Below are 19,390 nucleotides of genomic sequence, written 5' to 3'. Positions count from 1 at the left end.
GTTCCCAGCAATCATTACATGACCTGTCCATGCTTGTTGTGTCATTGCTCCCCTATTTTAACTGTCACTTGGGTGGAGGTTCCCCTAGGAATAAGAATTTAGTATGGGGTAAGCATCAAAAGAAGACTAAGACAAAGCTTATACTCTGTCCCTGCATAATTCTAAATAGGACAATAAAGACAAAGAATTATTCATAAGAAACACTGTGGGCAAATCTACATAGTTTCTAGTTCATTCCACTTCAGAATCTGTATCTACCATCCAATACTGGTTGGATGTATAGCTGTTTAGCCAGTAAAATCTCCAGGTCAGAGAAAGTAACTGAATAAGGAAGATGAAAACTCAATTTTGCCACTTTTACATATGGTTGACCTTAAAAAATGTTTCAGACTTTACTCAGAATGGGAAACAAAGAACATTAGAGATCAGAAGCATTTATTCAGAATATCCCTGTTCCTTAAAAATCTTAATTCCAACTTGCAACCTAAAATAGCAAAGTAGGCAGTGTTATGCTTGTGGTTGAAATGATATTGATGCAGAGTGGCTAAATATATTTAGTAAGTCACAACAAATAATGCAAATTATAAGCCTATAGTGGTATGTAGCTTAAACAAATACAAAAATCAGAATCATGGGTCAGATTCCAATACTGACTATGCGCTATACTCCTTACTTGTTAATATTGTTAAACTTCTTTGGGCTCCAATTTCTGGATCTGTAAAATGTAGGGTTTGGACTAGATGGTCCCTAAGGGACTAGAGTCCCTTCTTTACAGCTCTAAAGTCTATGATTTTAAGAAGAATAATTCATACAAAGCTGCATCAATTTCACAGCTGTCTGTGAAATTCACAAGACTCCCAGGTGAGTGGGCACATTGAGTAATCAGGTCTTGGGAGCCAAAGGCTGCTCTCTACTAAGGTGGTTCACTCCATGAATGCTGCTGCAGGGAAACGTTTTAGCAATAGTGGTAATCAACTACTACTCTAGGAATTCAGAAAAGCTGGGGGAGGAAAAAAATGCTGCTTTGTATTTACCATAGTCATTCATGTATTTTTTTCCATCTTTATAGTTTTAGCAAAATATTCATGGTTACTGTTTTTCTGTGTAATTTTTTTTTCTCCCAGTCACCAGCCTGAATGGGCACTGTATCAGACTAAGTGGAAGAGAGCCTCAATTCTCTTATGAAGCCTTCAAAGAATATCTTTTTCAAAGTGCTATTACTGATATTTATGACTATGGCAGCCTACAAGAGAAAAATTGTGTTCCCCAAATGTAAGGTTCTAACATTATCAAAGAAATATCGCCATGAGATTTCCCTTCTTCCTTTTGCAAGGTCAATTTAATAGCAAGAGGAACCATGAAAGTGACTATGGCACAAAGCATCTGAATTTTGAAGTGCTCTTAGGAATAAGAATTCTCATTTATGGATGCATGGAAGAATAAAAAAATTGATAGTCACAGAGAAAGTCAGTGGTCAATTAGTGTATGTAAATACACATGTCTGTGTTGTATGTATATACAAACACATACACCCTTCCATGCAGTTTATCAGTTCTGTGGGGTATTTTCTGCACAATTGATTAAAAATTGAAACTTTATCTAATGCCCAGTGAAAAAGAGTTCTTGTATCCTTTTCCTTTCATTTGAATCCCTGGGTATCGTCATTAAAGTTTCTGTGAATTGAGATGATGAATCAGGTACTTTAACTTAGACTATAAATTCTTTTAAGGAATGGGCTATTTATTATATTTATTTTGTATCTCACACAATTGCATAGCCCAGGCCTCAACTTATAAAGGGTGTTTATACATACCTGCTAATTGACTCCCATATTATGAACATAAATCTCTGGGGAGATAATGGAAGCCAAGGGAAGAGCATGAGTCAATATTTTTTATTGCAGGAACAAACATAACACATAAGATAAGAAGAATTTATAATACATTTAGATCATGTTTCGTTTATTATGATATATATGTAGCAAACAGTTTATCTTGAGCAAATAAGTGCAGTCCTTTGCAGACTAGGAACTTAATGCCTACTAAATAAATGTTTTTATCAGAGAAAGTGCTTTAGTTTCTGTAAAACCCAAATTAGAATTTGAGATATCTTGTTTCTCATTTTACATGGCAGAGAAGATGTTTCTAAGGGAAATCTTGGAGGGTTTGTTAATTTGTCAGTCACATAGACAAAACTAATTAATAAAAGAAACACATCAGAAAGTTTAAATTTGTTTAGATAGAAACTGTCACTCACCCAGTATCATGAGTTGGTAAAGGAGAAATATTAAACACTCAAGGTTGAAGATAAATTTCACTTAAATTAACTGTTCATGTTTTTCTTTCTCTTGCCAATTATAAGATTACTTTTTTTTGCAGTAAAAACTAATGATAATAATCTTGACCACAAGGAAGATAGATGGAGAAATGCTGTAATGTGACTAATCTGGCACCGTTGTTTTGGCAAATCAAGTTATTTTTTTTTCTGTCAAATTTGATCATTCAAAATGTTTGGAAGAAAAAATGAGGGGGATTCTATATTTAAATAAAACATTTTCTATGTTGTTCAAAAATACTTCACCATGGTATTTTAAAAATCTGTTTGTTTTTATCCACTTTCCAGACTTTATTTCCTAGTCAGATAAAATGTATTTTTAGGGTACAGTTACTATACCAAGTCCAAAAAGTATTAGGCAGTGACTTAGTTAAGATGTTAGCTATAGACTTGTTTCAAACTATAACCTAGTGACTCTGAATTCAATTACTGGAAAGATTATAGAATATATAGTTTTAAAATGCATATTTCGGATGCATATTTAGGAAATAATAGAAAAGGAAGTAGTCATAATTAGAAGACAGTGTGACTTCATGAAGAATAGGTCATATGAGGCTAATTTCCTTCCCTTTTCTGACAAGATTATAAGGTTGGTACATTGGAAGAATGCCAAAGATTTTTTCTCCACCTCAGTAAAATATTTGGCAGATTTTAATGTGCAGTCCTTGTTTTTAAGATGGAAAGAGGAGGGCTAGATAAGCCCGAGATAAAAGCTGATAAAACCCAAAGAATTAATAGGTTGATGTCATTTTGGAGGTAGAACTCCAATGGAAGGGATATGTCACTTGCGATGTTGTTCAACACTTTTGAAAAAGAAATTATTTTTGTTCAACACTTTTGTCAGTTATTTCTTTGTGAGTAGCTAATTACCCTCTGTGCTAGAAGATATCATTTGGACATTCTATTGAGTCTGGAAGTCTGTGGGTAAGCTTTATTGTAAGTCAACCCCTGGCTATTTCTGACCTATTATAGGGAAGAGTTTGACAATATGAAGACAAAGAGGGTTGAGGTTTTTTGTTCTTGTTTTTTACGTGATGAATTGTTTCAACAAGACAACTCCACTCCCTATAATATTGCTGAAAGCAGCTTAACAAAACAATAAAGAAAACTGAATGTAGATGACTGAACATGGAACCACACACACATTTAAAAGAAAGTCAAACTCTGTGTTTTAACTTTTAAAAGGATTAATATTTTCTATGGGTTTTTGTCCGAGTTTTGTTGCAGTTTAATGTTATCTTTGTTTACATAATTGTAGTAAGTTTATATATTGTTCTTTAGAATCCACTTTTTTTTTTAAGTGAGGCAAATGGGGTTATGTGACTTGCCCAGGGTCACACAGCTAATAAGTGTTAAGTGTCTGAGGCCGGATTTGAACTCAGGTACTCCTGACTCCAGGGCCAGTGCTCTATCCACTGTGCCACCTAGCTGTCCCCCAAGAATCCACTTTCTTTTCTTTGTATCACTTCATAGACGCTCCTAAATTTATCTCTTCATACAATGTTTTGTTTATGGGACAATAACTTTCTGTTGCTTCATAGATTACAGATAAGGGAATGTGATGTCTTTGATAAAGGAAACTCTGGATGATGAAACTCAATCTATCAATGCAGGTTGGCACTTTCTTTACAATTTATAGCTGTAAAGAGGTATCCAGAGCACAGAGAAATTAAGTGAGTGATCCAAGGTTACATAGTTAGCACATGGTAGATATGGGAACACAGGTTTTCCTGAATCAGAAGGCAGCTACATTACACCATGGTGCCTCTCATTATTACTTCATATACTATAATTTATTGTGCAATTATTCTCTAATCAATGAATACACAGTTGTTTTCCAACTTTTTAAGATTATGAATATTTTTATATAGTTGTGTCATGAGTATTTTTGTACAGGTGTGTTTTGTGGGGGGAGTGGAAGGAGGCCAATATCCTGCTTAGTTCATTACATAATAAAGTGATCAGTAGGTATACAAGATTTTGATTACTTTTATTATAAAATTCAAATTCCATTCAATTCACCAAACCTTTAAATACTTATTATTTGAAAGGCATTATACTAGGTCTTCGGAGAAAAAACAGCTCCTTCAAGTTTACATTTTACTAAGGTACTTATCAGTGACTGTCCAGTGAGCCTTTACCTCTGTATCTTAGCACTCTATGTACACAATTATAAGATGTGAAAGTGACCAGAGTTTCTCAAAGGCTACACCATAAGAGCATAAGCTCTGTCAGCTCCCATCAAGTTGGAAAGGCTTAGGGTATAGGTTCACTAATGAACTGTATGCCTATTGTTCAAGGACAAGCCCAGCAAAGTACCCTGGATTTGCAGCAATGCAATGAATTTTTTAGTCACATCAACTCTGGAAGGAGGAACGGAAGGAAGGAAAGATTTATTAAGTACCTATTACATGTTAAGCACTGATAAGCAATTTACATTTATTATCTCATTTGATCCTCACAAAAATCCTGGGAGGTAAGTGCTATTATATACCCATATTACAGTTGAGGAAACTGAGGCAGAGGTAAAATGACTTATCCAGGGTCACACAACTAGTATGTATCTGAAAATGGATTTGAATTTAGGTCTTCCTGACTCCAGACTTAGCATTCTATCCATTGTTACCATCTAGCTACCTCTATGCTTTCCCTATTTAATTCCACTTTTTGAAATCCATTGTTACTAAAAATTCCAGACCATCCCATTTGTCAGTACTCTTCTCTATCATAATTTTCCTTGTATCTTCTTTGTATCTACTTTATATTTACTTATTTATGAATATGTCATATTTCTTCAGTAGAATTTAAGGTCCTTATAGGCAGGGACTCTTCCCTTTTTATCTTTCTATCTCCTGTGCTTAGAAGAGCTACTGGGACATAGGAGCCATTTGATAAATACTTATTTAATTAAATATTGAGAAAGGCAACATGTAAAACAGGTAAATTCAAGTTAATTTAAGGAGAACAAGAATACTAACAAATAGGGGTATCAGATGGCACTTGTGGTATATCAGTTGGTACATGATTTGAACCTTGAGGGAAGTTAAGGATTGCAAGAGGAGGTAGTAAAGATAAAGTGCAGCTAAGATATAGGTGATAGCCTCTGAAAAGTCAAAGAAACCAGAGATAGCATGAGTGAGTTTGGGAAATCATAACTAGGCTATTCTAACTGGAATGTAGATTATAATAAAACAAATAATAAGAATAAATCTAGAAAACCAGGAATCAGATTAGAATACAAACTCAATTTTGAAATTTTATGGAGGATAGATTAATAGCATTTCATGTACACATCATATTCAATTTAAAAAATCTCATTACTTAAGATTTGCAGGAATTGTGGCTGCATGTGTGTGTGTTTTTTTTTTCCCCCTGAGGGGCAATGAGGGTTAAGTGACTTGCCCAGGGTCACATAGCTAGTTAAGTGTCAAGTGTCTGAGGTCGGATTTGAACTAAGGTCCTCCTGAATCCAGGGCCAATGCTTTATCCACTACATCACCTAGCTGTCCCCCATAGTAATAATTTAATAAATGTTTACCGAATTAAACTGAATGTCCAAGAAATAAATGTCTCAATCTTCACCTTGAGTCTATCAGCTCTCTATCAGGAACAGAGTGCCATGCTTCATTCATTATTAGTACTCTAAAATCATGGTGGGTCATTGAATGTGTACATCAGAGTTCTTATGGCTTTTGAAGTTATTTTATTTTACAATGTTGTTCAAATGACTATCTTTTTAACACCAATATTCTTTTTTTTTTTTTAATGAAGCAGTTGGGGTTAAGTGACTCGCCCAGGGTCACACAGCTAGTAATTGTCAAGTGTCTGAGGCTGGATTTGAACTCAGGTCCTCCTGAATCCAGGGCCAGTGCTCTATCCACTGTGCCACCTAGCTGCCCCAACACCAATATTCTTAAAGTGACAAAGTCTGTCTATAAAACATGTAATACCATAATGTTCAAAGAATGAAAGTTGTACGTCAACCAAAGAGTAAGGAAAAGTTACAATGTAACTGAGTAGTTCACATCTATGCTTCTTAAAATATGGGTCAACAACTTCATATAGGGGTTGAATAACTGTGGAGATCACAAAAAATTTGGCAACAGTAAAAGTTTATGTATACCTATTTTATATACCTATTTACCTGGGGATGTGTAAAAATTTCTCAGGAAAAAAGGAAAAAGTTTTAGAAGTCCTGGTTCACATCATGTTACTAAAAACTTGAGTAGGAAAAGCAGCATAGAAGGTATTATCAGGGATTATGTGACCAGAAAAAGATGTAGACAGGTTATATAGTGAGAATAGGGGACAACTGATAGGCAGTTCACAAGTTCCACTAGTACCTAGGCTATGTTAAAGATCTAAAGAACACCACCCCCACCCCAGCTTTGGATGAAATGTTTTGTGAATAAATCCATGGACATGAGAAAGCATGGATAGGTTGTAAATCTGAATAGATAGAAGTAAACATGTCAGTGAGATCATAGGTTCATTTAAGTCTTAAAGTAGGCCCAGAATTTAGCACAATATTTGGTACATTGTTAGGTGTTTCATAAATATTTGTTCAATTGAATTCTTTTAAAGGAACCAAGCACTGATATAGGGATAAAGGGGAGAGGAAACATTTACAATAGGACTATAGTATCTAATGAAGCTTCAGCAGAGATGTCCCTGACTTAAATCTCTTCCCTAGAGAAAAAAGAAATCTCAATGGGCTGATTCTGGGGTTTTGTTTTGTTTTGTTTCATTCATGAAAATGGAAGAACCGGAAACGGACAGAGATCTAACCCAGGACAAGAGACTGCTTCATACTGAGGCAATACATGGGGGAAAGAGGCAGGAAGTACTGTGAGGAAAGATTAAGTAAAACATCATCAGTACAAGCCAGACCATGCTTTGCTGGAATAAACAGGCTTCACTGTGGTGTTGCTACAGAGGAGCAAACTGACCCAGAAACAGAGAGTGAGTTGGTCAAGGTCACAAATGCTAGGTAGTAGCAGAGGTGGGACTAGAACCTAGCATGGTGAGTTTGGCAAATCACAACTAGGTCTCTCGATCGGAAGTCTCAGCAACATATTTTCCTCTACATCTTAAATTTGTTGTTCCTTGACCTCATTTTCAGGGCAATTATCAAACTATCTATTTCTCTTATGCCATAACTTACCTTAACTCCAAAGTTGGCATAAGAGGGAAAATACATAACTTTTGAAACTTTTCAAAGATTTAAGTCAGAGACCTCCCTACTGAAGCTTCATTAGATATTACAGTTCTATTGTAAATGTTTCTTCTCCCCTCTAGGCCAATACCCAAAAGTTACTTTTAAATGAATTCAACTTTTTGTTTCTTTTGGTGAGGTAATCAAGGTTAAGTGTCATGTGTCTGAAGCTGGATTTGAATTCAGGTCCTCCTGACTCCAAGACTAGTACTCTATCCTCTATACCACCTAGCTGCCCCCTTTTGTATTATAGTAATATTTATATATTTATCTTATATATGTTTATATTATAGTGATCCAATGTTAAATATATTTCAATTTCTTAGAAATGTAACTAAGCACAATTTCAATAGTTCTGTATAATTTTAAACAACTCATGCCTCAAAAGAGATGAATATATATGTATATATAACCTGAATGAATGAAAAAGCATTTATTAAACATTTACTGTATGCCAAACACTGAGCTAGGTATGACAGATGCAAATTAAATGAGAGACTATCCCTGTCATTCATTAAAGAGTTTACTAATAGGGAAAGCCAACACATATAGGGAAGTGGTGACCAGGGAAGGATATTTTGGTTACAGAGATGGTAAATAGAATCATGGGGCAGCTGATTGATACACCTTTTTCAGGAGCAATATTAATATTAATTTGGGTAAGTATGTACACAGGAAACATGGTAGAACGATGTCCTGGTCAGAGGTTTGGGGCTGGTAAGAAAACAGTTTTCACCAATAAGTACAGAATGCCCCCAATGCGGGAAACCCAGCAGCAGTAGAAGTTTTAGAGCAGGAAGATGGCCCCTGGTGTGAATCATAAATCCAAACATATTTTGGTTATCATATAACTGTACAAAAAGAATCGATGGTCATTTTAATTTAAGAAGGCACCATGAGGTGAATACAACCAAGCAAATATATTTTTGTCACCACAAAACCTGGAAACCCAGTAAATTTCCAAAGCGTTGCATCCTCTTTGTTTTCCAATTTGGAAAAAAATGTGATCTTGTGATCAATAAATTGTTCTTATTGTTTTTAAAAATAAGTAGGGAGTTTCTAAGAAACTGCAAGTAGAGGCTGGATGACTAGAAGACTTCTGAGGTTCCCCCTAAAAATGCATTTCTATGATTCAGTGACTTGAAATGCTCATATCAAAACAACGCAACTGAAAATGACCTTCAAAAGGCAAAACTTCAAACTCCAGTAAATCACAAGACTGCTGTAAAGACAAAAGAAGAGCATAAGAGGATGATAGCTGTTCTAGGTGGCTGTTCTTCTTAAGGAAGGCTCTGCTATTTCTATCGGTGTGATCTTGATCAAGTCTTATCCCTTCTGTTGGCCTCAGTTTCCTCATTAGAACAAGGGGGTTGGATTGTTTCGGCTTCTATTTCTAAATCTATGATCTTATGATAAATGTTTAAGAACAAGATTTATGATCGTGTGAACTCTAAGGCTGAACAAACAAACACATCTGACTGCCTTAATACTTTTTCTACTGTAGCTTGAGAATTATATCCAGGACAATATGAAGAAAGAAATGGTAGAGATGCAACAGAATGCTGTACAGAATCAGACTGCAGTAATGATTGAAATAGGAACAAACCTGTTAAATCAAACAGCTGAGCAGACTCGCAAGTTAACAGATGTAGAAGCCCAAGTAAGTAAGAAAATTCTAATCACAAATGCCTCAGTCACAGTAATAATATTGCATGGATGATGTATCATGACTTTACATTAATTAAGAAAACCTGACATTAATTAAGACTAGACTGAAAAAAGAAAAAAGTTTAAATGGATTCATATTTAAATTACTAAACTATGATTACATGACTATTTTATGACAATAAATTTGTCTTTATTTTGAATAATTTGAACGACCACTTATTTAAAATAAGCTATCTAAATAATATCCATATTTTAAAAAATTTACTTACATAAATAACACACATAAACTGCACTCTAATACACTCAACACCATCAGCATGTTTTCTGGGATATAGGGTTGTGAGTTAATAGTGGTAAGAAAGGATAGCTCCATCAGGAGTTTTTAAGATTTTCTATTTTCCCTTATTTAATTTCATTGGCCATAAACTTCAAAAATCTGACCTAAGCCCAGAAAACTGGAAATTCACTCCATTTTGGCCAATTGCTATGGCCAGTTAAATAGACAGGCTAGAATGAATTTGACCAAAGATTTCCATCTAGGACCTAACACTGAAATAGCACTGACATAGTATACACACACACACACACACACACACACACACACACACACATGTTTTTTTGTTTTGTTTTTCAGAAAGAAAGTCAACAAGTATCAGGGTATACTTCAGGATGAAAAGGCTAGATTTGAACTCAGATCTTTCTGACTCCAGGCCCAGCATTCCACCCACTGCATCCCCTATCTGCCTAGTTAAACACAAAGCAATATGACAGGGAGAGTACTAATAACTGAGGAGGTCAGGAAAGGTTGTATATCGTAAACTCAAATAATGAGCAAAAATGATCCATTATGAAAATTCTTGAAGAGTTGACATTTCTCAAGAAATATTAACAGAAATTGTTTATATATTACTGATGTGAATTTTTTTGTGCATCATTCAGAAATGGTGAAGTGAATTAATCACAATCACAATTTCTTGATTTTGTACTAAAATAGGCACATTTCATAGAATTCGAAACTATCAAGAAAATGATGTGATTTCCCATTTCCCTTTAAAAATCTACAAGGTAAAATGTTTAGGCCCAAATTAGAAATAGACTAAATCTACATTCCAGGTGTCAATAACAAAAGCAAAACCATTGTGTTGGAATGGCTTTAGTCATTCACAATAAGGTTTTTATGGTATCAACTTGACTCCTTTTTGCTTTGAAGTACAAGACCGTCCATGAAACCGACATTGTCTCTCAGTGACTAGGCTAAGGGTTTAGCTAACAACATAAAGGTATAAACCAAACAATTGCTCTTTCAAGGACGGATTCTTTGGCAACAATTCTGAATTACACTTAAGTGTGAAATCATGTCCTGAATGACCATTAACTGAGAGGATGTGAGTAACCAATTCTTCCTGCCAACAGCAGCCAAATACTGATGAATTAAAAAGTCTGCAGAGCTATTTGAATACAATGAGAAAAGTGATATTGTCTAGAGAATATACATCTGAACTTCCCACAAAGCAGAAAAAAATATAATTTTTATTGTTTCCTAATTGGTGAGGGTTTTATTATTTTTTTTTATTAAAAAAGAAGTTGGCCAAAGAAACACAAATGTGGAAATACTTTAAATGAAATGCTGACTACGTGTTGTATATATTTTCCAATGATTAAAACTTTTATCTCTTTAAATTAAGTTTAATTTTTAAAAAAGCTTTCATTATCCCATTCAAATGTAAATTTTTCCTACATTCTAAATATATCATTTACACTGGATATATTTATTGAAGATATTTTCATTTTTCTGCAATGAAATAAAAAACCATAAATAAAACAGGACAAAACTCAGAAATTATTTTTGCCATAATAATAACTAGCATTGATATAGCACTTTTCAAATTTGCAAGCTGCTTTATAAATATAATCTAATTTTATACTCACAACAACCCAGTGAGGTAGGTGCTATTATTATCACCATTTTACAGATGAGAAAACTGGGGCTAAGAGATGTTAAATAGGGCTAATTATAACACCTACCTTGCAAAGCTGCACATAGTAGGTGCTATATAAATGCTTATTTCCTTTACCTTCCCATCTGTTAAATGACTTGCCCAGAGTTTCTGGGCATAGTTTCTGAGACTGGCTTTGAACTTGGGTCTTCCTGACTCCAGGTCTAGTGCTTTATCCACTGTACCACCTACCTGCCATAACATCATGAACAAAACAGAATCAAACATTTCCTTAAACAATGCAAAGAGATATCATTAATTAATATGCTCTGTTGAAAGTAAGACTACATTAAATCATTGCAATGATTCAGTACTGGAATAACAAAAAAAACTAGACAATGTTTCATAGGGAAAACTATTTCTAGGAATAAAATTTAATAAAAGGGCAGTTAGTTTTGCAGAATTTTCAAGAGACTTCAGCATTTTGTTTTTGTTTATTTAGGTATTGAATCAGACAACAAGACTTGAACTTCAGCTTTTAGAACATTCCCTTTCTACAAATAAATTGGAAAAACAGATCTTGGATCAGACCAGCGAAATAACCAAACTTCAAGACAAAAACAGGTAATGAAATACACTGTAGTTTTTTTAAAAAAATATTTTAGAATTCAAAGTTCAATTCAATTGAATTCACAATTTATTGAGAGCCTACTATTGTAAGTATTTGGGTTAGGGACTAGGATACAATGATAGATGTGACAGAAATACTCATCTAAGAAATCCTACAAATTAATTGGGGGCATGGGTGGGAAGAGAAGAGTGGAATAGCAAAAATAAGTAGGATAGGATAGGATAGGATAGGATAGGATAGGACAGGAGAGGACAGGACAGGATGCGATAAGATAACTATGGTGCAGATATTAATATATGGAAACTAGTTTAGATAGAATGCTGGGCCTGGAGGCTGGAAGTCCTAAATTCATATGTGGACTTAAAAACACTTCCTAGCTGTGTGACCCTGAATAAGTTACTTAACTTCTTTTTTTTTTTTTTTAGTGAGGCAATTGGGGTTAAGTGACTTGCCCAGGGTCACACAGCTAGTAATTGTCAAGTGTCTGAGGCCGAATTTGAACTCAGATACTCCTGACTCCAGGGCTGGTGCTCTATCCACTGCGCCACCTAGCTGCCCACTTAAATTCTTTTTGCCTCATTGTCCTTATCTGTATAATAATAACACCTATCTGTTGTGAGGATCACATGAAATATCTGCAAAGTACTTGGCACAGTGGAAGGCACACAAAAAGTGCTATATACATGCTAGTTGTCATTTTTATACAGAAGAAAAGGTATTAGGTAAAAAGGAGAGTCTGAAGAGGTATGAGAAACTAGAGCAGAAGGGAAGGGATTACTTTCATGTGGAAAAGCTAGGGAGGGCTTTATTTAGGAAGTGACAGGAGTTAGGTTTGGATCAACCTAATGAATGAGAATTGTGTGTATTTGCTTGTGGGTCCCTTGTAGGCATGGGAGGGGGTGGTACAAGCAACAATAAAGAGATGGAATTGGACATGAATGGGGGAGAATACTCCAACTTCTCTGAAATGTAGAATAATTGAAGAGGACTACTATGTGATATGAATGAATAGGTAGAATGAAGCCAGTTTGTGAAAAGCCTTGAATATCAGAATCAGTTCATACTTTATTCAATAAGCATCTGAACTTTTTCATCTGATCAGAGTGGTAGTCTAGGAATAGTACTAGGACAGCAATGGAGAGGACAAATTGAAGAAGGAATATAGTGGAAGCAAGAAGCTTATTTAGGAGATTACTGGAACCACTGGGGTACAAGTGGGGAACAACTGACTTGAACTATGGTTATTAGAACCAAAGCAGAAAAAAAGGGACAACCATGAGAGCTGGTATGGGACTAAAATCAAAAGAACTTCAAAAGCGATTCATTTCAATTAAAAAAACAAACAAACTCAGCATTTATTAGAGGAAGGGAAGAAAGAAGAATAAAGATAGTGTCTACCATATGCTGGGCACTGTACAATGCTTTTTACAAATATTATCACATTTAATCCTCACAAGAACACAAGAACCCTGTGAGGTAAGTGCTATAATTATCTTTATAATACAGTTGAGAAAACTGAGGCAAAGAGAAGTTAAGTAACTTACTCAGGGTCACACAGCTATTATGCATCTGAGGTCATATTTGAACTCAGGTCTTCTTGATTCCAGGCCCAGCACTTTATCCAAGCACCACTAGCTGTGTCAGAGCACAAATGAGGAATACGATATGTACATGAGTAAGCAAATACAAAGTAGATGCAAAGTAATTTTCAAGAGGGAGAATCCCAGTAACTAGATAAGTGGGTAGAGATGAGGAAAGGTGCCATGTAGAAAGTGACACCTGAGAAGTACTTTGAACGAAGCAAGAAATTCTGATAGGCAAGAGATGAGGAGGAAGTATGTTCCAGATACTGGGCAAAGGCCAGATGTGAAAGACGGTATACCATGGACCAGAAACAGCATGTGGAATGCAGAAGGGAGAATGTGTAAATGATTCAACAAACATTTATTATTCATACCAAGCACTGTGCTAGGAACCAATGATACAAAATTGAAATTGTTCCTGCCCTCCACTGATTGGGGTAGTGATAAGACAAGGCTGACTGGATCCACAACAGATTTATATTATATAATTTCATCACATTATATAATTTCAGATGTAACCTCATTGCCACATTACAATACTTTTGTTCTTCCCCCAATGACAATCACATCCCCCACAACCAACATCAGAAACCTCTTTTCTTCAAAAACCTCTTACTAAACCATCTGTTCCTTCCCCTACCCCCAGCAGATGATCTCACCTAATTTTCTGAAAGAGGACATCAGATATGCACTCCCATTTTCTATCTTCTCTTATTTAAAAAAACGTGGGGCAGCATGATACAGTGGGAAAAGCACTGGTTTGGGTGTCAGAGAAAGGTGATTCAAATCCTTCCAGTAACGTGCCCATAGAGAGCTATGGGTAAGTCAGTTAACCTCCCTGGGCCTCAGTATCCTCATTTGCATAATGAGGGGACTAGACCAAATGACCTCTGAGGTCTCTTCCAACTCTAGATCTACAATCCTATGAACCTTAGAATCCCTCTTAAAGCTGGCACAGTGGATAGAGATGGGCCTGGAGTCAGGAACACCCGAGTTAAAATTCTGCCTCAGAAACTTAATAGCTATATGACCCTGGGCAAGTCACTGAATCTCTGTCTGCCTTCTTTTCCTCAACTGTAAAAAGGGGAATAACTACAGCACCTACCTTGAAGGGTTGTTGTGAGGATCAAACGAGATAGTATTTGTAAAGTGCTTAGTACAGTGCCTGGCTTATAACAGATGTTATATAAATGCTTATTGCTTTCCCTTCCTCTTTACTTCATGGCACCTTCTCTCTTCTGTTCCAATCTTTGGTGAAGAGGTAGTTCTCCTTCCTGCCAAGATCAAGTCCTTTTTACTTGCATGATTAATTCCCTCCTGTTTATCTTTAAAATGTTTCTTTTTCATCAATTCCTCTATAACATCTTAATAATCTCTCCTCTTCTATTGGCTCTTTCCCTGTGTCTTTAAATATACCTAGGATTTTCATCATCTTAAAGCAAACAAAAATAAAAAAACTCCTTCATTTGAAATTGCTATCCCCTAAAGCTATCATCCCATCTCTTGCCTTCATATTAGAATCAAACTGCTAAAAAAAAAAAGCTTTCTACATTCGTTATGTCCATTTCTTCAAATCCAGCTAACTTTTCAACTAATAGAAATCTGGTTTCCAGCCACAGCCCTGCACTGAAATAGCTTTTCCTAAGACTACTAACAATCTTTTAATTGATAAATCCAGTAACTATTTATTGGTCCTCATCCTTCTCAACATCTCCACAGCTTTTGATACTGCTGACCACTATCTCCTTTTGAATATTTTCTCTTCTCTCAAGTTTCTTAACATGGTTCTCTTTTGGTTTTTCTCTGTTCTGAATCATCCTTCATTTCCTGATCATCACTTTCCTAACTGCAGGTGGCCCTCAAATCTTTGTCCCTGTCTCTCTGTTCTCTCATCAGGTATTATAGGTTCAATGATTATTTCTCTGCTGTTAACTCCCAAATTTATATAGCTGGACTTAATCTCTCTCCTGAATTCTAGTCCTATGTTACAAACTAAGTGTGTGCTGTACACTCTCACTTTCTCAAATTCTACTCCAAAATGAATCAAGGAAGAAGAATATTAAAGAGGAGAAAGTGATCAACAGTGTTAAAAGCTACAAAAAGGTCAAGAAGGATTGAGGACTGAAAAAAAGCAACTAGATTTGTCAATTAAGAGATTATTAGCTTCAGAAGAGTGGTGGGTTTAGCAGCTAGGTTATCAAGATTTCAAGAGTATATTAATAGTAAGGTAATAAGCATAGGTTCAAATAATTTTAATTTTTTCATAATTATGGATATGCATGGATGAACTCCCTATCAAAGACATCTGGTGGACAGTTAGGGAAAAATATTTCTTTTGATTCCCAAGTTGGCTTCAAAATGTTAATAAAGTACCATTAAAACATTCTTAACTTGAGGTTGACAAAGAGACCTTCACTATTTGTCAAGGACACATAAAATTAGTTTTGAATTTGAACATACTATCATTTGTTTTTATAATAATAAAAGGCAACTTACAAATTAGATAATAAAGGATTTTCTCTTCCTTCAAAAGCAGTTGTTTGTTTGTTTGTTTGTTTTTTGGTGTGGTGCAATGAGGGTTAAGTGACTTGCCCAGGGTCACACAGCTTTTAAGTGTCAAGTGTCTGAGGTCGGATTTGAACTCAGGTACTCCTGAATCCAGGGCCAGTGCTTTATCTACTGCACCACCTAGTTGCTCCAAAAGCAAATTTTGCAAAGCAAACCTCCCTTACATGAAAACATATTTTATTTGCAAATAAACCTTAATGGAAAAAAAGGAGTTGGATTCTGATTCTAATACTTTTTGATTCTGTTTCCTGAATGTTTTATCAATTGACTTTGTACAAATAGGATTTTATCCTGGGATCAGGATAAATGTTCAGTTTTTAAATGTCACAGTTTAGAATGACAGACTGAGAGCAAAAGGGACCTTTGTTTCTTTCTTTTCCCCTTACAGTTACTAGAGAATGCTTAATTGCAGAAAAATGTAGGAATTAAAAAAAAAACATAGAAAGCAGAACTTACAATTAAAGGTCAAAGTATCCAATATTCCTATTACATCCTATTTTTGAAGAATTTCTGTCAGCCACACTTACCAAACCTTTGTGTGTATTCCGGGGAAACAATTAACATTCTTAAAAGTTCAGTAGACCCATGAACAATACTCACTTGGAAACATGCATTCTATTTTAACTAACAGGAAACACTTCCAGTTTAAAATTAAGTTTACTTTTAATTAATAGTCTTTGTTAAAGCAAGTAAATAAACCAAATTATTCTGAAACCAACTTAGGAAAGTCTTGAGGTCCACTTTAATAATGCCATTTGTACAAAGCACATATATATTCTATTATGTAATTGTTAGCTTTATTTTGGGAAAATGAGATATCCAATCCTTCAACAATAAAAAGTACACACATCTTCTAAAATTATAGTGTAGCTTTAGCTATACTTTTTTTTTTTTTTTGGTGGGGCAATGGGGGTTAAGTGACTTGCCTAGGGTCACACATCTAGTAAGTGTCAAGTGTCTGAGGCCGAATTTGAACTCAGGTCCTTCTGAAGCCAGGGCCAGTGCTTTATCCACTGTGCCACCTAGCTGCCCCTAGCTATACTTTTAAAATGTAAAAATTCTTCAAGTAAAAAGGTAAGTCACAAAATTACAAGTTGAAGGATTACATGTGAGTTTCTGCATGATGGAAAAGAAGGGAGTGGGATTAAGATAAAAAAGGCAGGAAAAACATGTAAAGGAGGAGGCTTAAAATCTTACCTACTTTTAAAGGCTCAGATCAAATTCCTCCTCTTCCATGAAGGCTTCCCTGATTATTTTAACCCTTGCCCACAAAACTCTCCCCAGAACACTAAGAAGTTGTTGCATACTGAGGTTAATTATATTTTCATTATCATGCATAGCTCACCAATTACATTAGAAGCTACTTGAAAACAGGGGAGTGTCTTACAATTCTTGGCCTCTCTCCACAGTTTCCTGAAAATGTGAGATATTAATCAATTCTATTGATGAACTAAATATATAATTAGAATTAATCTTTGTGTGTTTATATGTGTATGTATGTATATTATCTTGCTTTGGTGAGGGCTAGAAAACACTAACACTGGCTTTTTCTTACAAGTTTTCTAGAAAAAAAAGTCCTTGATATGGAAGACAAGCATACAGTTCAGCTACAGTCAATAAAAGATGAAAAAGATCAGCTTCAAGTGTTAGTATCCAGACAAAATTCCATAATTGAAGAACTGGAAAAACAGTTAGTGACAGCTACAGCAAACAACTCAGTTCTTCAAAAGCAGCAACACGATCTGATGGAGACTGTCCACAGCTTGCTAACTATGATAACCGCACCAAACTGTAAGTGTAGTTATTAAGGGCTTTGCCATCTCATTAGCCATCAATAACTGATGCTTTCAACGTGTTAAAACAAAATGTGGCTGACCTGTCCAACAAAACAGCTTTCTATACATGTTGAATCATAAATCTCTTTGAGATCCAATACTGGACTATAGAGAACACACAAAAGACAGATACACATATCTTCAAATATATATGCATATATTCCTGATAAACATATATTCTGGAGCCTTACTATAAAACACTGCCTTTAGGGTACTCCTACAGACGATACTGCCTTTAGCTAGTGCCCTCTTATAATTCCATAAATTAGTCTCCTTAAAGGAAATTCAAGATGGACCTACCTTATACTTAATTCTCTTCCATATTTAATGGTATTTTATATTACTTAATATCCCATCAGAGTTAATTATGAGGTGTCAGCAATAGAGCTAGCTGATGATGAGTGACAGTTGTCAAAAATCTTTTTTGAGGTTCATGAAAAATAAAGTTATGTTTTAAATGTGTAACTTTTCTTGGAAGCAAAAAGTAGCAATATGTTTTTTCTGTTACTGAAGCAACTGCTTTTCATTTCAAGCAGGAATAGAAATATAATAAGAAAAGGTTGTCAATAAATGACTAGGATTTGGAGTATCTAACTGTTGGAGGAAATAATTTATCTACCATTTGTCTCTTAACTGCTGTCATTTAATTTTTTTCACAGCCAAGAACTCCTTTGTGGCTAAGGAAGAACAAATCATTTTTAGAGACTGTGCTGAGGCTTTCAGAGCAGGCCTCACCACTAATGGAATCTACACATTAACTTTTCCTAATTCTACTGATGAGGTCAAGGTAAGCTAGTTCTCTCCTCATCCCCATTTTAACATACCTAGATTTAAACAGCCATTTTAGAAGCAGTGTAACCTCTACAATATGATAACCTAATATGATCTGCATCTTTCTTTAACTTCAAATAACACCTGGCTGCCATGTTGTGCAAAGCTCACTTCATCAGTTCCAACAATTAATAAAGTACCAGCACGTGCTGGACCTATCATGTCAAATAATGATGTTTTAAAAGTAAAATTTATTGCTTACTTTTATCTCTACATCCCATTAATTTCTGCAGAAAATCCTACCACATGAATACTTTTGGGAAAGCACTGGACTAGATACCATGCTCTTACAAAGATTAAACAATATACAATCTGTGCCCTCCTAACCTCACAATCTATGAGAAGGATATCACAGGCATACAAATAACCATAATACAAAATGATCTGAATTAAGTGCGTAAGAGAGGTACAAAAGCTGTTCCAGGGGGGAAAGTGTCATGACTGGGAGAATAAGGAAAGATTTCATGGAGGATGTGGTGTTTGAGCTTGGTATTAAAGGATAAAGAGTACCTTAACAGGTGAAGTTGGAGAGAGGATGGAAAATAGATAGACATGTTGGATATCAGGGAACAATGTGCCAAATCTTTGAAGGAGATATGATGGGTCTAATTATTATCTTATTGCTTGATCATTTTTGATGACTTTTAAAAGTTTAGCCCCTTTATTTGTTATAGACTTTCAATTTTGCCTTTTTCCTACATCTCCCAGACTTTATAGGTCTCTCTTATCTAGAAACTACAGTATCAATTTATCTATCACAAGGCATTTATTAAATGCTCACTGTGTGC

The 19,390-nt window shown here is 35.2% G+C and overlaps 2 protein-coding genes across 2 annotated transcripts in view; one reads left to right on the top strand and one right to left on the bottom strand.

The window, feature by feature from the left end:
• MCPH1 (microcephalin 1) overlaps positions 1 to 19,390 on the bottom strand; it is a 325,091-nt gene that overhangs the window by 152,725 nt on the left and 152,976 nt on the right. The gene's annotated exons all lie outside the window — the stretch shown is intronic.
• Positions 1 to 19,390, top strand: part of ANGPT2 (angiopoietin 2) — an 81,793-nt gene that overhangs the window by 45,812 nt on the left and 16,591 nt on the right. The window contains exons 2-5 of the mRNA XM_043988992.1: positions 9,054 to 9,209; positions 11,657 to 11,778; positions 17,495 to 17,727; positions 18,431 to 18,558. Coding sequence (XP_043844927.1) covers positions 9,054 to 9,209; positions 11,657 to 11,778; positions 17,495 to 17,727; positions 18,431 to 18,558 — 639 coding nt within the window. The remainder of the gene's footprint in view (positions 1 to 9,053; positions 9,210 to 11,656; positions 11,779 to 17,494; positions 17,728 to 18,430; positions 18,559 to 19,390) is intronic.

This window comes from Dromiciops gliroides, chromosome 2, assembly GCF_019393635.1.
Source record: "Dromiciops gliroides isolate mDroGli1 chromosome 2, mDroGli1.pri, whole genome shotgun sequence".
NCBI lineage: Eukaryota > Metazoa > Chordata > Mammalia > Microbiotheria > Microbiotheriidae > Dromiciops > Dromiciops gliroides.
The sequence above is the reverse complement of the archived record's forward strand: the minus strand, read 5'-3'. Positions and strand labels throughout refer to the sequence as shown.